Source organism: Rhinopithecus roxellana, chromosome 14 (genome assembly GCF_007565055.1).
Source record: "Rhinopithecus roxellana isolate Shanxi Qingling chromosome 14, ASM756505v1, whole genome shotgun sequence".
Classification (NCBI taxonomy): Eukaryota; Metazoa; Chordata; class Mammalia; order Primates; family Cercopithecidae; genus Rhinopithecus; species Rhinopithecus roxellana.
Genome location: NC_044562.1, coordinates 134,720,222 through 134,736,077, shown reverse-complemented (window position 1 = coordinate 134,736,077; position 15,856 = coordinate 134,720,222). Strand labels below are relative to the sequence as shown.

The 15,856-nt window shown below is 43.8% G+C and overlaps 1 protein-coding gene across 1 annotated transcript in view; it reads right to left on the bottom strand.

Moving 5' to 3' along the window:
* The window catches only part of CFAP221 (cilia and flagella associated protein 221), a 131,175-nt gene that overhangs the window by 63,229 nt on the left and 52,090 nt on the right, over positions 1–15,856 (bottom strand). The window contains exons 7-8 of the mRNA XM_030916565.1: positions 15,198–15,301; positions 575–734 (exon numbers count right to left, since the gene is read on the bottom strand). Of these exons, the coding sequence (XP_030772425.1) occupies positions 575–734; positions 15,198–15,301 (264 nt within the window). The remainder of the gene's footprint in view (positions 1–574; positions 735–15,197; positions 15,302–15,856) is intronic.

Below are 15,856 nucleotides of genomic sequence, written 5' to 3'. Positions count from 1 at the left end.
TTAATCCCACTTCACATCTTCACTAGTCTGATGGTGCTTTGAAAAACCTCCTGTGTTTTTCAAACATTTCTGTTTTTCAGACATTTCTGTCTCTGCCTCATGTGAAATCACTTGTAATATGACTTATTTTGGTCTCTTGAGGTTGTGGGCCATTTCCCACTGAGCTTTGCAATAGGCACTGCAAACATCAAGGACTCAGTTAATTGAAATACTATATGGAAACCTTATAAACAGTTATGTTGTTCTGGCCCTATTGTACACATTTTTGAATAGGCAATAAGACATACATATGGTACACAATTCAAACAGTGCATCAGTAGTAATCAGTGAAAAACGTGTCCCTCAAAAATCCCTTTTTCTTGTTTCTTCCCTTCTTGTCAGAAGCAACTCCAGGAACTAGCATATATATGTTCTATATTTCTGTTATGTTTTAAAGTGTATTTTATGTTGGCTCATCATTTTAAATACATTTTTGATGACATTCTTTTACAAGAAAGACAGAATGGAAGAAAGAAAGACTTGGATTTTCGAGAAAGGGTTAAGAATAAACAAAAACACTGCAAAGATGCCATACGGTAAGGCCACGCTGGGATAGCATGTTCCGGTGAAGACACATTCGTACGGTTGAGAGTTGAATTGTGAAATCCATAACTGCATTTTTATTTGTGCAGTCCCATACTGAAAGGGTGTAAACTTAATAGTCACAGTCATCTTCCCATTAGCCGGAATTATTCCTGAGAGGAAAGAAATGAGAAAATGTGATACCCTCTCTTCTTGCCAAGTCTAGTCACAGAGGCTGACACACACACGAATACAGCTGACTCTCCGACAATGCGGAGGTTAGGAGCGCTGACTCCCCACACAGTTGAAAATCCACACACAACTGTTGGCTTCCCAAACACTTAACTACTAGTCTACTGTTGACCAGAAGCCTTAATGATAACATAAGCAATCAATTAACACACATTGTATATGTTATATGTATTATTTACTATAAACCAGAAGAAAGAACATGTGATTATGGAAATGATAAGGAAGAGAAAATATATTTGGTGTTCCTTAAGTGGAAGTGGATCATCACAAAGGTCTTCATTTTCTTTGTCTTCATGTTGAATAGGCTGAGGAGGAGGGAGAGGAGGGATTGATCTTACTGTCTCAAGGGTGGTAGAGGCAGAAGAGGTGGAAGAAGAGGCAGACACACTCAGTCTAACTTTTATTGAAAACAAATCTGAATATAAGCGGGCCCATGCAGTTCAAACCCATGCTGTTCAAGGGTCAACTGGACATTCTTCCCATGCTAAGCACAAGTACAGTATTTCCATTATCCTTATGTAGCTTTTTCATTAAATACGTGTGAATCAACTTCTGCATGTTTACATTGATCTTATTTATTAATTACTACATTCATCCTTTACAATAATTATTTGATTGCATCACTTCTACAAATATATACATATCAATCTGCATTAGTGATTCAGACATGAATTCCCAGAACTATCATCTGTAAGCAAATTACCAGATGTCAATATTAAGGCTGTAAGCAACAGGAAAAGCTAGGAACACACATACAAGTTTGTGTCCAAACAATTCACTTCTCTTTTTGTATAATTCGATTCTTTCTTTTCAAATCTTTAGGATGGACTGCTATTCTCCCCAGAGTCAAATATCACACCATGCCTAATCCTTCTTTTGTATCTCTGGTGCTGACAGGGCTTGGAACATAGTAAGTGCTTGGAACATAGTAAGTGCTTGGAACATAGTAAGTGCTAATAAATGTGGAGAGAAAAAGAGAACAAAGGGAGGATCAATTTTATTTATTTATTTATTTATTTATTTATTTACTTACTTACTTACTTACTTACTTACTTACTTATTGCTGTCCCCAACTAGAATGTAAACTGGAGGACGAATGTTCTCTCTGACTTCCAATGAAGGCTCTTAGGTTTGCTCTCTAGATGAGACCACCTGCACCTGTACATCCGGTCCTCCCACTGTCCCTGCGGAGGCCCTGCACAGTCTCCCATACGTGCCCTCCTTTACATTCATCTGCTTCCTGAATCTTGTGCGACCCTCCCTTCTCCCTGTGCCCAATCACACAGGCCTTTCCTTCACCCATTCATGTGCTTATTGGGTGCTTACTGTGTGTCAGGCACTGTTTAAGGCACTAGAGTTAGAGCAATAAACAAAACAAATCCCAGATCTCACAGTTTACATTCTAGTTGGGGACAGCAAAACATAAACAAATGAACATAAAATACAAAGTCAAGACATGAATACCAACAGGGCATGGGGAAGCAAGTGGATGGAAAGGAAAGGCCCCCCCTTGTGAGAAGAGGTGGGAGCAGGGGTATGAGAAGGAAAGGGCCTTGGCTCTAATCCCTTATCATTGGCTCCTGCTGGCTCTGCACTCTGCACTGGCTCGGCACTTGCAATTCCCTAGGCCTGAAGAGCTCTCTCCAGATTTTCTTTTAGCTTCATCCTACTCCCGGAAATTACTGCATTTACCATCTGCCTTCTCCTAGTTAGAGTGTAAATTTTAGGAAAGCAGGCACCTGCTCATTACTGCATTCCCAGCTCAATAAATTCTTGTTGAATGAGTGAATGAACCCAAACTTAAAAGCCTATATCAACCTACATATTACACCAAACTCCCCATGCTTCTCCCTCCACAGGAACCTTCTGTCAGCTCTGCTGAACTCGCGTACCCTTGATGTGTTACCTTTCAAAGTTTCCCTGTCTCCCAACTAGATATCAAGCTCATAAGGCAGACACCAGCCCCATACCTTTCATATCTTCCTGGATCCCCAGCACAGTGCTTCAGAAATAGGTCTTCATCAAGCTCCTGAGAGCAGAAGTCAAACTCTCAGTGATACTCACTAGTGACCCTAGAATCCACTGCGGGGAGGAGGGAATCAGCAAAAGACCCTGGGTCCATCAGCCAACCTAAGACCCGCTGGAGACAAACTGTGACTCTCCATCATGCGTGGGACTTCAATACTTTGACCACCCACTTGGTCAGAACATAGCCCCCTTTAGCCCATAAATTGATCCGGGGCTCTAAAATAAGAACATTCTATTGCTTCTGCTCTAGCTCATTAACTTAAAAAATAAGGACAAGCTCTGGAAGCAAGGATTAATGTTTGCCTTGACCTGGCTGATTTATTTTTAAGTGCTGCCAGCTCAGACCTAATACATAAAGCACACTGTGAAGGTGTAGTCTAGGCAACCAGAGTACGCTGCTTTTTCCATTAACAGGCAGCAGCGGATCGTCAAATGTTAGCAGCTGTAAAAGGGGTGCCCAGGAGTTACCGCTTACTGCTCAGCCAAAACTAACAGTGGGACAAAGGAGAGTATGTTTCATGCTTTTAAAGTGAGAAGGGTACCACCCACCCCCAACAATGACTACCTCCTTAAGAAAAGCCCAGGCCGGGCACGGTGGCTCACGCCTGTAATCCCAGCACTTTGGAAGGCCGAGATGGGCGGATCACGAGGTCAGGAGATCGAGACCATCCTGGCTAACACGGTGAAACCCCGTCTCTACTAAAAAATACAAAAAACTAGCTGGGCATGGTAGCGGGCGCCTGTAGTCCCAGCTACTCGGGAGGCTGAGGCAGGAGAATGGCGTGAACCCGGGAGGCGGAGCTTGCAGTGAGCTGAGATCCGGCCACTGCACTCCAGCCTGGGCAACAGAGCAAGACTCTGTCTCAAAAAAAAAAAAAAAAAGAAAAGAAAAGCGCCCCCCCCCCCAAAAAAAAAAGAAAAGAAAAGCCCAAATCGCTCTTTTACACTTCAGGCCAATTTCATCAGGTCAATTTCAGATCACCACCCTTAACATAACCAGGGGTAATGTTGAATCACAGGACATGGAGGGTGGTGGGCAGAGACAGAGAGAAGAGGAAAAAACTCAGAAATCAACCGAAGGCTAAGAACACTCTAGTTGATCAATATGATGGGTATCATAAGAAAAAGTAACAGCACTGAAAAATAATATAATGGTAAATGAAGTCATGAGGAAATACCACCGTGTCTTCACCTGGACTACAATTATACAAAGCATGTGCATTAACATGAAAAGTTATTGAAAGGAGACGGAAAAACAAAAGCACATTACTTGTTATGGCAGTGAGGCCCAGGATGGGGAACAATAAAAAAAATTTCTTCTTTCCCATGTCCAGACAGTGTTACTACGACATTGTACCAGCACTGTAAAATTATTTAATTTTAAAATAATTTTTTCTTCAAAGATCTCAAAAAGTACAGATCACTCTCCCTAAATTGTCATGGAGCCATTCAATCCACATAGTGTTACTGAGGCAGAAAAGGGTCTGGAGACAAGGAACCTAAGGCCGATTCACGCTGACCTCCTAGAACTAAATCGGAAGGAAAACCCCAACTCTCCGCACCTAAGTAACGAAAGGACTGGAGGCTACTCCCTTTGTAAAACCCCCCACATTTTCTGCATGGCAGATGGAAAATGGAAAGTATCTCTGATTGATTGCAGAAAGCAACCAAGGCATAGGAGTCTAAGTTTGTAACTTCACTTCAGGCTCTGACTGGTGGTCACTACTTCATTTACACAGGGTGTACATCAAGTAACCAATGGGAAACCTCTAGAGGGTATTTAAACCCCAGAAAAGTCTATAACAAAGCTCTTGAGCCTCTATACTCGCTGGCTCCCATCCTGTGGAGTATACTTTTGTTTTCAGTACATTTCTGCTTTTGTTGCCTCATTCTTTCCTTGCTTTGTGCATTTTGTCCAATTCCTTGTTCAAAGCACCAAGAACCTGGACACCCTGTACTGGTAACATTATAAGTATTGGTTTTAGTATTCCAAGATTTAGGGTTCCTCTAGCTGGGTGACTTTGGGTAAACTACTTGATCTCTCAAAGCTAATGTTGGGAAATTAATAGCTATTTAGCTTTAAAATCATCCACATTCTAACCATGCTTTCGATTCACTGGATTACAGAAGGGAGGGCTACCATCCCACTCACAGTGGCAACACTCCCCAGCTTCTGCTGCTGCCCAGGGAGTGTGGGCAAGAGAGAGGCCCCAGCAGACCCTTACTTAGTCCTTGCTTGATTATACATGAACCTGTGTAACTCAGCTTGGCTACCTTAGCTGAGGCTCAGTTTTCTCATCTGTAAAATGGGACAAGGCTTAAAGGAGAAAATAATGTACAGGGTCTGGGATAATGCTTGGCACATAGTGTGTGTCCCATAAATGTGGCCTTCCCAATCCTTATGCTAAATAAAACAAGTAACAATTTATTGTGTATTGTCATGAAAATATCAGAAAGAAGAAATATTTCCTTGAAAAACTTACACTTGACCCGTTTGAGTTCTTACACAGGAAGAGGCAATTGCCTCACGATACCAAATCACTGGGATGAGCGTCCCAAAGCAGCAGGTCTTCCTTTTGCTCCACCAAAGTGCCAAGTGCAGGCAATCTACAGCTCAGAAGGTAAGGACTCGGCGGCCTCTACAAAGTGTAGTTTAAAACATAGGCCTGGAAACCTATCATGAAGAAGTGAAAGAGAAGCCCCGAGGGCTTTTGGATACCGGTTCATGTCTAAATTTCCCAGGAAGAACAACTCCTGCTCAGCCACAGCAGATGAAAACACGTGTGGTGCACATACTGAGACGCTAACAATCCCTGGAACTTATTTTAATCCTTTATTCCTTTCTCCCTCCAGCAAGCATTTTTGGCCAGAACTAGAAATAAGTGGTAAAATTAAGTCTTTTGGAATCTACTGACTTTCTATTTCATCCCTGTACATCAAATATCCAAAATGCAGACCTTGGCAGCAAGACCAGACAACCTGAGGGCTATGCCTATGCTGATGGGGGGATGTGGAGAAGGAGTCTGAGTAGAGGATGCTGGGGGCATTAAGCCAGGCCAGGAATTCCCTTTCCATCAAGTATATAAGCTGCTGGCCAGGAGCAATGCATGCAGCACAGAGGCACTGGTGTCTAACCTCACAGAGACAGCACCCGTGGAGGGCAAGACAGCTGGAGGGGCTTCAGAACCTGCTCCAGGAGCTGTAGAAAGTGCAGCGCACCCCCCAACCACCCACTGCTGGAGCCCATTCACTCCACCATCTGTCCCTTACCATCTCCAAGGTTACCACCCATCTGAGCCAACCTCAGCTCCTTCCTGAAGGGGAGGCCTGCGCCCACTTTGTGCTACTCCAACCCTCATTCCCCTCAGGAGCCAAAGAGACCTTTTAAAATACGCATCAGGCCATGCCACCCTCCGCTTCAAACTCTCCAGGAGACCCCCACCCCGTTCAGAAGCCAATCCTAACACCCCCTCCTTGAACCCCTTCCGGCCTCTCCAATAGGCCTTGCATACATACTCCTCCCCTTGCTCACACACCCTGTACACAATGGGCTCTCGTCATTCCCTCGAATGTAACCATTGCCGAGCCTGTTCCAGCCTGGCAGTCCTGTGTGGGTTGCTTTCTCTCCTTGAAACCCTCTTCCCAAGTCTGGTGCCTTTTTTTAACTGGGTCTAAGCCGACATGACTTTTCCTCCAAGAGCCTCTTCTCGATCAGCCAGTCGAGAGCAGTCATCTGGTCACATCATCATGTCTTATTTTTCTCACCACCATTTTTACTCTGGACAACGTCTTTTGTTGGCAGGCCTGCGTCTCTGCCCCCATTGGCATCTCTGCTCCAGCACAGCAGGGACCAGGTCTGTCTTGCTCTCTGCAGTACGCAATGCCTATACCAGTGTCTGATGCCCAGCAGGCACTCGGTAGTTACTTATGGAACGAATGGACGGATGAAGAATGTTAAGACCACAGGGAGGAGGGGAGCCCTGCAGAAACCAAGCGCAGAGCATTTCTGGCAAAAGACGGTGAAGAAAAGCTTCAGCTCAACTACCCTTCTTCGAAATCACAAAACAATAAGGAAAAGAAGGATACAAATGGTAAGGAAAAAAATCTATTAAATAGGGAAGTGGCTATAATCCTGAAGCACAATAGAAAGCACGACTACCAACTCCTGTAAACTGAGACACGGGAGCATGCTGAGAACCAAGAGGTGTAGATTTCCCCTAAAGTAAGAGTCACAGCCCTGGAAAAGTCTCCAACTACTCTTTGGTTAAAGTGACAAAATGTAGGAGTACGGCTGGGCCTTGAACAGGGACAGAGGTAAAGCAGACCAAACCCCGGCATCACAGACCAGCAGGGGAGGGGCTGAAGAAGCAGCTATGCTGCCACACCATGCCCACTGTCCGTGACCTTGGACCCAGTTCAGAAGGTGCTGAAAGTGACCTGGTAGGGAGAAAGGAGAGTCATGACCACTGCACAGCAGTACACAGCACAGGTGACTCTCCTGGGAGGCACCAGCCCTCGTGACCACTGAGCAGAGATGGGAGACATTCTCTCAGAGGGCTTGAACACACAGACTGTGGGGCTGGGTTCCCTGCATTGCAACCCCAGCTCTGCTGCTTCCCAACTCTGTGCCCTTATGCAACCTACATAACACTCCGTACCTCACCTTCCTCATCAGTGAAGTGGACAGAATAATAGACTCCACTTCATAAGAGTTGTTGGGGTATTAAATGAGTTTACGCATCCAGAGTAGTGTCTGGCACATGGAAAGCATGATGCAAGCATTAGCTCTTCAAATTACTATGCCTTCTTCCACATTATTCTTTTGCTGGTGGCAGGCTCTACTCAACATTGAGCAGAGCGCTGAATAGAACACCACAGGTGCTGTACATGTAAACTGCAAAATTAAAAATTAATACTTTTTGAAGGAGGAGAGGAACAGAAACAAAATCACATAAAGAATACACACGATGACCGGGTGCGGTGGCTCACGCCTATAATCCCCCCCCCCCCCACCCCCAGCACTTTGGGAGGCCGAGGAGGGTGGATCACGATCGTGGTCAGGAGTTCAAGACTAGCCTGAACAATGTGGTGAAACCCCATCTCTACTAAAACTACAACAACAACAACAAAATTAGCCAGGCGTGGTGGTGGGCTCCTACAGCCCCAGCTACTCAGGAGGCTGAGGCAGGAGGATCACTTGAACCCGGGAGGCAGAGGTTGCAGTGAGCCAAGATCACACTACTGCACTCCAGCCTGGTGACAGAGCGAGACTCTGTTTCAAAAAAAAAAAAAAAAAAAAAAAAAATACACATGATAAGAGGACAACCTCAGGACACAGGTAGTTCACCAGAGTCTTAAAGAAAACAGACAGTATGGCCTTGTCACAGGAACAGTCAACAGAATTCAAGGAAGCAATGTAAGAACACACTCGAAGGAGACGAAAAGAGAACTGGTAGAGCTCAGGAAACGCATGGAAAAAGAAAAGGAACCGTATGATATGGTTTGGATGTTTGTCCCCTGCAAATCTCATGTTGAAATGTGATTCCCATTGTTGGAGGTGGGGCCTCGGGGAAGGTGTTGGGTCATGTGGGTGGATCCCTTATGAATGGCTGAGCACCATCTCTTGCTGATGAGTGAGTTCTTGCCCCGAGTTCACATGAGAGCTGGTGTTTAAGGAACCTGCACCTCCCCACCTCTCTCTTGCTCCCTCTCTCACTATCTGATACCGTCTCCTCTCTTTTTGCCTTCTGCCATAGTTAGAAGCTTCCTGAGGCCTCACTAGGAGCAGATGCCAGCACCATGCTTCCTGTACATCCTGCAGACCCAATTAAACCGCTTTTTTAGAAAATAAATTACCAAGCTTCAGATATTCCTTTATAGCAACACACAGACTAACACAGGCACTAAGGTGGAAACTTCAGCAAAAGAACAACAATAAACACGCACTCATATATATACATCACACTCATGCAAATACCACATACATGCACACACATACACACACACTGAAAACACAGGTAAGGATGTGGCAGGTAGGAATGAGAAATCCACACAAAATGAAATTATTTTAAAGCAGATAATAGATACTGAAGCCAAAGGAGAACCAATATACACATATAATTGGTATTCCTGAGGAAGAGAACAAAGCAAATAGAACATGAAAACATTCAAGGTTTTACGAGTTGAAACATTTCCCAAAATAACAAAGTCGTTTTTCTCCAGATCAAAAGGACATGCCACGTTCCAGGGGACAAAAATGATGCAGAAAAACACCAATACATATGCTGGTGAATTGCTTAACCTCAAGACTAAAAACAAAATTTCTGAGGGCATCCAGAATTCACCTTCGATGGGGAACAACTCAGCCTAGCCTCCAAATTCCTAGCAAAGCCAAAGCCGGGGACAATCAGCAAGGTCTACCAAGTTCTGAGATAGACCAAGTTGGAAACCAAGACTGTTATACCTCACCAGGTTGTCTTTCAAGATTGCAGATAGCAGAGAGACACTGTCAAACATGCGAGCACTCAGGCATGCAGCCCCAGGAGCCTCTGGTTAACACGCCACTAGGTGACAGCATCCAGACAGCCAGAAAAACCCAAGTGAAGAATTTGGGAATGTAAAGAACATGGAATGAAGAATAGAGGTGAAATCTGTGGCTCCATTTCAATAGAAACTAAACAGCTACGGCATTCATGGTCACAGAAGAGAATATAAATGCTATAGACAACATAGAAGGGTAAGACAAAGCTGGGAGTTCCAACAGGGAAGGGAGAGAGTACATGCATGCTGTTTCCCATTTTCCATGGCCAAGATTCCAGCTGAAGATGAGGCACACAGATGAAGAAGACAGTGGCTCTGACCTCTTAATGCTCTCATTATCTCTTTTCTTAATTTCAGCAACACATTTTAGGAATGAATATTGCATATACCAAGGAAGTTCACCAATTCCTTTTAGCTTCACTTGTTTTTCTTCAGTCAATATCAAGTAACAGCATTTTTACATATCATATGACCCAAGTTTTCTTGTAGTATTCTGTGTCCCTGCATCATTGCATGCTTCCAGCCTTCCTCTTTCTCCTCTTTGTACATAAGCACAGAGAGGTATCTGCAGGGATAGTTAAATGTTCATGATAGTTATTTCTGGAGTGGTGAGATTCTTGGTAATGTTTTTTCAACTAGGATTTGGTACTTTTCTTCAGTGTTTTAATTTTTAAATAATAAACACATTTCATTTTCTATAAAGACATTTTTAAAGGAATATTTGTATTTGCTGAACCTCATTTCTTCTATACTTATTTACACCTGGAGTGGCTCTTTTTTTCCCGTTGTTGCTGTTGCCTGTTTTCTGGCATGGCACCTACCCCAGACCAGCGTTGTGGGACCCGCAGAAGTGCCTGCTGTCTTTCATGAAAGCCGCATTCTCTTCCAGCCTCCTGGAAGACTGGCTTTCCCAGCAGGGTGAGAGACTGGGCCAAACCATCTCTGACTTCTTCCTGGCTTTGCTGGAACAAGTACTTCTGTATGGGCAGTAGAGGTGTGAGGTAAGAGTTTCATTAAAGTACAGGCATTGTCCTCTGGGTCAAGTTCACTGACTGCTGCTGTGGTCAACTGAGCTCAACCAGCCCAGAATGACAGCCCATCAAATGGTCCTCTTGGACAGGGTTATGGAATTCAATGAGATAGTGCATGTGATGTGCTTAGCACAGCACCTGGCATGTGGCTAACAATCAGTAAATAGAAGCAATTATGAACATCACGCCAGCCATGCTGTGTGCAACCAGACACCCATCAAGGGTATATTGAGCACCAGGTAAAACTGACTATTGCTACCAATGTGATAGAAAATTGCCACCTGTCTGTCTAGCTTTTCCTGACTTCTTCAGTGTGTCATTAATTACCTACATCCTCTAAAAGCTAGGGAACTCATTTGCATCTCATATATTAACTATCCCTAATTATTCTCCCCTTCCTCACTATTGGGTTTGGTGCCTTGGAAAATCTTTTAAAGGTTTGATCTCTCGATTTTACCTCTCATGAGGACTCTTTTCCAACCCTGCATATGGCCCCTGGCTGTTCCTCCATTTGCTGACCCGGAAGGCTATCATTATCAGAGGCCCTTTGCTGGTTATCTCACTAATTTCCATTACTTGTTGGAAGTGAACCTTGCCAAAGACCTGCATGTTGTCATTTCTGTAAGCAGTCATACAGCCAGTATATGTTTTCTGAGATGAGGCTGTTCACCGTGGTCCTAACTACCAGCAAGAAGCATTTTATGGGGGCCTGCGCTGTGTGCTGGAGATCCAGTCTTACCCTCCCCTTGACAATCCTGATCTGTCCCCTGCACAGTTTGTGCTGGGGTTTGGGGTTCTTTGTCTCACCTGTCCGCAGGAGTACAGTGAGGCAGGGAGGAGAAGCAGGCGAAACCTCCCCTCATCATTATCCCCTGTGGATGTAATGGCTCTGCCCTGGATTCACAAAGGCTGCTGGACCCTGCAGGGAGGGCTTATTATGTGATAAACTACCTCAGCCAGGGGCCAATGGGCCTTTGGAGAAAAAAGGCAAAAAGGAACCGGCACATGCTCCCTTTTGAAATGTGAGTGGGTAAATGCTGGTGTGTGGACAGCACAGTGGCAGGTACAGCCAGGAGTATGGCTGAGCCCAGCTGAGATGGCATGATTGGACTATGGGCAAGTCCAGACAGGCTGCCCAGAGCAGGTGCTGCATGAGAGTGGTTGAACCTCGACAGGCAGGTTACCCTGCTCTTGGTGTCTTTGTGCTCATGCTGGAGGATGGGAATTTGTTCTTTGCTAGAAGGTGCTTCCTGTTGGATTGGTGGCCCCCAGGTAATGTCTAGAACCAAAAAGTGGTTTGAGGCCAAAGCAAGGGCAGAGGCTCTGGGTTTATTCCCAAACTGATATAAAGTTGTAAAAAAATGTGCATTTCAGAAGAAAATGCAAAATATAAAATTATTTGTAAGTGGCTTATATATTTCTTATAATTAAAAAAGAGAGAATGAACTTAATGAAACTTTATATAAGAACTCTAAGCAACAGCCCCCAAGGAAGTCTTGCTTAGCCAGCCATTTAATGCTATAATTTACCATTTATATGAGTTAAATGAATTCTTCCTTAGCACAAGTGACAACAAGGGAATGTCCAGGATCACAAAATAGTGATAAGTAGACAAGTTCAACAATTTTTTTGTGCCATTTGCCTGATCTCCGACGCTAATAAGATCTTGGTCAATACTTCTCTTCAGAGTTCACGGAAAAAAAAAATCTTGGCCAAAGTCATGTATTGCTGGCTCTTCCAAAATTATCAACAGAGTGTTCTTGAAGTTTTGGTTGCATATGATTTCTGGTCAGCAGTACAGGAAGGTCATAAAATCTTTTATTCATTTTCTCCAGTCTCAGGAATATCTTGGCCCCAACAACAGCAGGTCCAGCTTTTGACAACTACAGGGCACAACAGCATCTTAACAATGGCCAGTTGAGTTCAAGTTGAGGGCATACCTTATAAATAGAATTTTTAATAGCTTGATTCAAATTGTGTTTTCATTTGGCAAACTTGAGCATAACATGCCTGGAAGGTATGCGCAGATGACGCTTCTAGTTCCTAGAGAAGATATGGCTTCATAAGCTAGCAGACTACGGATGTCCCAAGTCTTTTAGAAATCAGTTATCAAACACGTGCTTGAAACAGTGTCTACAAATACACATGCTAACTGTGTAAAATTAGCCCAGTTTCTTAGTCTATCTGAACCCAGTTTGTAAAACGGAGGCAATAATGCCTTGTGGCCAAAAAGCCATCCATGACTGTCCAGCTGTATGGCCTCCGAGTCAAGCCAAATACCTGGCAAGTCAGCAGCCCAGTGAGCACAAAGATCGTCAGAGCTGCACTCACTCTCCAGGCAGCCAAGGCTTTCTTCACTGCAGGTGAAGTTCTGGAACCTCAAAAGTGTAACAGCCAAAGATGTACTGATACATCATCAAAGTGGGAACCAAACCAAGAACGTTCCTGAGACTGGTGGAGCAACGATGGCCTGAGATTCATAAAATAGCTACTGAGGAGGCTGAAGGGCAGAGCCCATGAGACCAGTTTGGAATGCCACATCAGCAGCACCATCCACACAATGCAGGTCATTCAAACCAGCAAAAGTCGGATCCCCAAGATCAAGAGCCCTGGCTGGCCGGGCTTCTTTCCTTCTTTCCTTCATTCTCTTCTTTTGCACTGCACTTTCCTGATTTTCTTCCTTGGTCTTTCTTTGTTCCTGGATCCACTTCCCCTTGCTGTCCTCTGAGTGTCTGAGTGGTCCTTGGTCCACTTCTCTATCCACATTCACTCCCAAGGTGACCTCACGTCCAGTCCCATGGCTGTACAAATAAATGTACAACACCCAGTGACACCCAAGTGTATGTCCCTAGCACTCCCCTCTCTCTCAACTCCAAACTGGTACATTCAATTTAATTTCACTTAAAGGACAAATTCAAAATATTAAGTAATAAATAAATTACCAAAACAACCACAAACTCTCATCTGATGAATCAGACAAAGTATCTCATGTATCATGCATTTGTCTGAATTATGTGGCTCTGCATTTTATAATCCGAGCACTGGGGGAAAGGCCTGCATGATTTTTTTAAGTGTGTCATACATAGTTGTCAGTCAATTCTGCTTAATGCTGTATTTTATGATCTACGTACTACCCTGATTTTGAATATGTTGTGTTTCAAAACCCTCTGGGTAAATTAATATTCTGAGTCTTAGGTCACTGTTTTTTAGAGAAGTATGGCTAGGCCATAAGCTATCAAGTTTTTCTTCCTTTTCCTGGTTACTGATGTTAGCTCACTTCAAGATCTCAAGTGCTACGTGAGTTCATTCCAACACCACGAATTCCTGGACTCCTGTCTGTACCCACCTCAGTCATACCTGTAAACCTGCACACTGACCTGTCTAAAACAGCTCCCATCATGACTGCTCAGAAATTGTAGTGGTCCCTTCTGCCCATGGAACTTAACAGAATTACGGACCATCAGAGGGGCAGGGACCCACAGGAAACCTACTGTGAGAATATCAACTATACTTAACATCTGAAATATTATCTTGTTTAGTATAATTTTAGTGACCACTTATTTTCCCCTCTTTTTTAGGCCCACACAGCTGAAAATAATAAGCCTTTTCTCTCTGAAAAGAGAATCAAGTCCTGTTTTTTTGCAATGTAAACAGTGGTTACCTTATATTTTAAAAAAATCTCAGAATGGCTCCTGGTCCTCTAGAAAATAATCTATGTACATTTCACAATTTAGAATTAATTCACAGTTTCTGCTTTAAACACTCATTTGTCGGACACAATGTGTACTTGCAGTACTGAAAGAGTTGTAAACAAATGAATACGTAGACTTAAAACCATTTTAGCAATTGTTAAATTGTTTAAATTTAACAATTTTAAATCTCTGTCCACAGTAGACCACAGTAGACCACTGTGGACGGATACTTGAATCCCAAACCTAAATATCAAGAGATAGGAACTGGGAAGCAGAGATTACTTTAGGCGTAAAATCTCACTTTCAAATGTCCTTAGCAGCCTAGCGATCTGTGTCCTCTGGGGCATGCAAAAACACACTGTCCACACTACAAATGAGACAAATTCATCAGACCCTTCACTAAGATTCTAAAAGCTCTGGAAGAAAGAAGATTCCTATTTTATCTGAAATCAAATTATAAGGTGGATACAAAACCAAGGATGCACCAGGAGCCGAACTTAGAATGGAAATGGATCAATTTCTGATTTTAAGTTTCGATCTTGGAAGAAACTTACCTGAACATTGTTAAAAATTATCTGCATGATACAAATGATCCCAAAGTGTCATTTTTCTGACGTGTCCAATTCCATTTTACATCATGTCAGTTATGCGTAAAATTCATTACTGTTATGTGCTTGAAAACATAACTTTTGAGTGCAGCTTATTCTTGTTTTTAGAACTGGACACCTACTTTTCAAATCCTCTCTTTGACCCGAGAACTCAAAAGAAATTGGAAACTTGAAATCTTTTTTTTTTTGAGATGGAGTCTCGCTCTGTCGCCCAGGCTAGAGTGCAGTGGCGTGATCTCTGCTCACTGCAGGCTCCGCCTCCCGGGTTCACACCATTCTCCTGCCTCAGCCTCCAGAGCAGCTGGGACTACAGGCGCCCGCCACTACACCCGGCTAATTTTTTATATTTTTAGTAGAGACAGGGTTTCACTGTGCTAGCCAGGATGGTCTCGATCTCCTGATCTCGTGATCTGCCCGCCTCGGCCTCCCAAAGTGCTGGGATTACAGGCGTGAGCCAGGAAACCTGAAATCTTCACACTCCTTACCTGATGTTGGCTCAATAGCAAAGGCTTGATGAGACTGAATCAAAGTGATATAGAACTCAAAATCTACAGGGCAGCTGCACTGCAAAGGAATAACATAACTTTTGCTGCAAAACAAAACAGAAAATAAAAATATTATTTTTCTGTATAACTGGTTCTTTTGGTAGCAAGGAATGGAGACTCAAGTTATGTAATAAACGATGATGACGGCCAATGCTGATCTGGCACTTCCTGTGTGCCAGGAGTAATCCCATGCATTTTCCATGTAGTAACTATTTTAATCCTATGAGATGGTGCCGTGATTATCCCCACTTACAGAAGAGGAAACTGAGGCACAAGAGAGGGTAAGTGTTCCACATGAGGTGATGTAGTTAGTTAGTGGCAGAACCGGGATCTAACGCAGTTGATTGTGCTGGGTGTCCATACTCCTCACACCACTGTCCTTGCTACCCCTCGAGTACTGTTAGGTTTATCTTCCAGAGTTGCAGTGATAGGGAAAAGGCAGGCTCTACCACACAGCTCGGCCTCACCAAACCAAGGAAAGGCCAAACAGATGGGCTCAGAGAAACCCTGGGAGACCCCTGGCCCTTCATAGAGCCTGGATGGGACAGCATGGAAGAAATCACACCGTGGGCTGTGCTTGATTGAAATAGGCTAGGTAC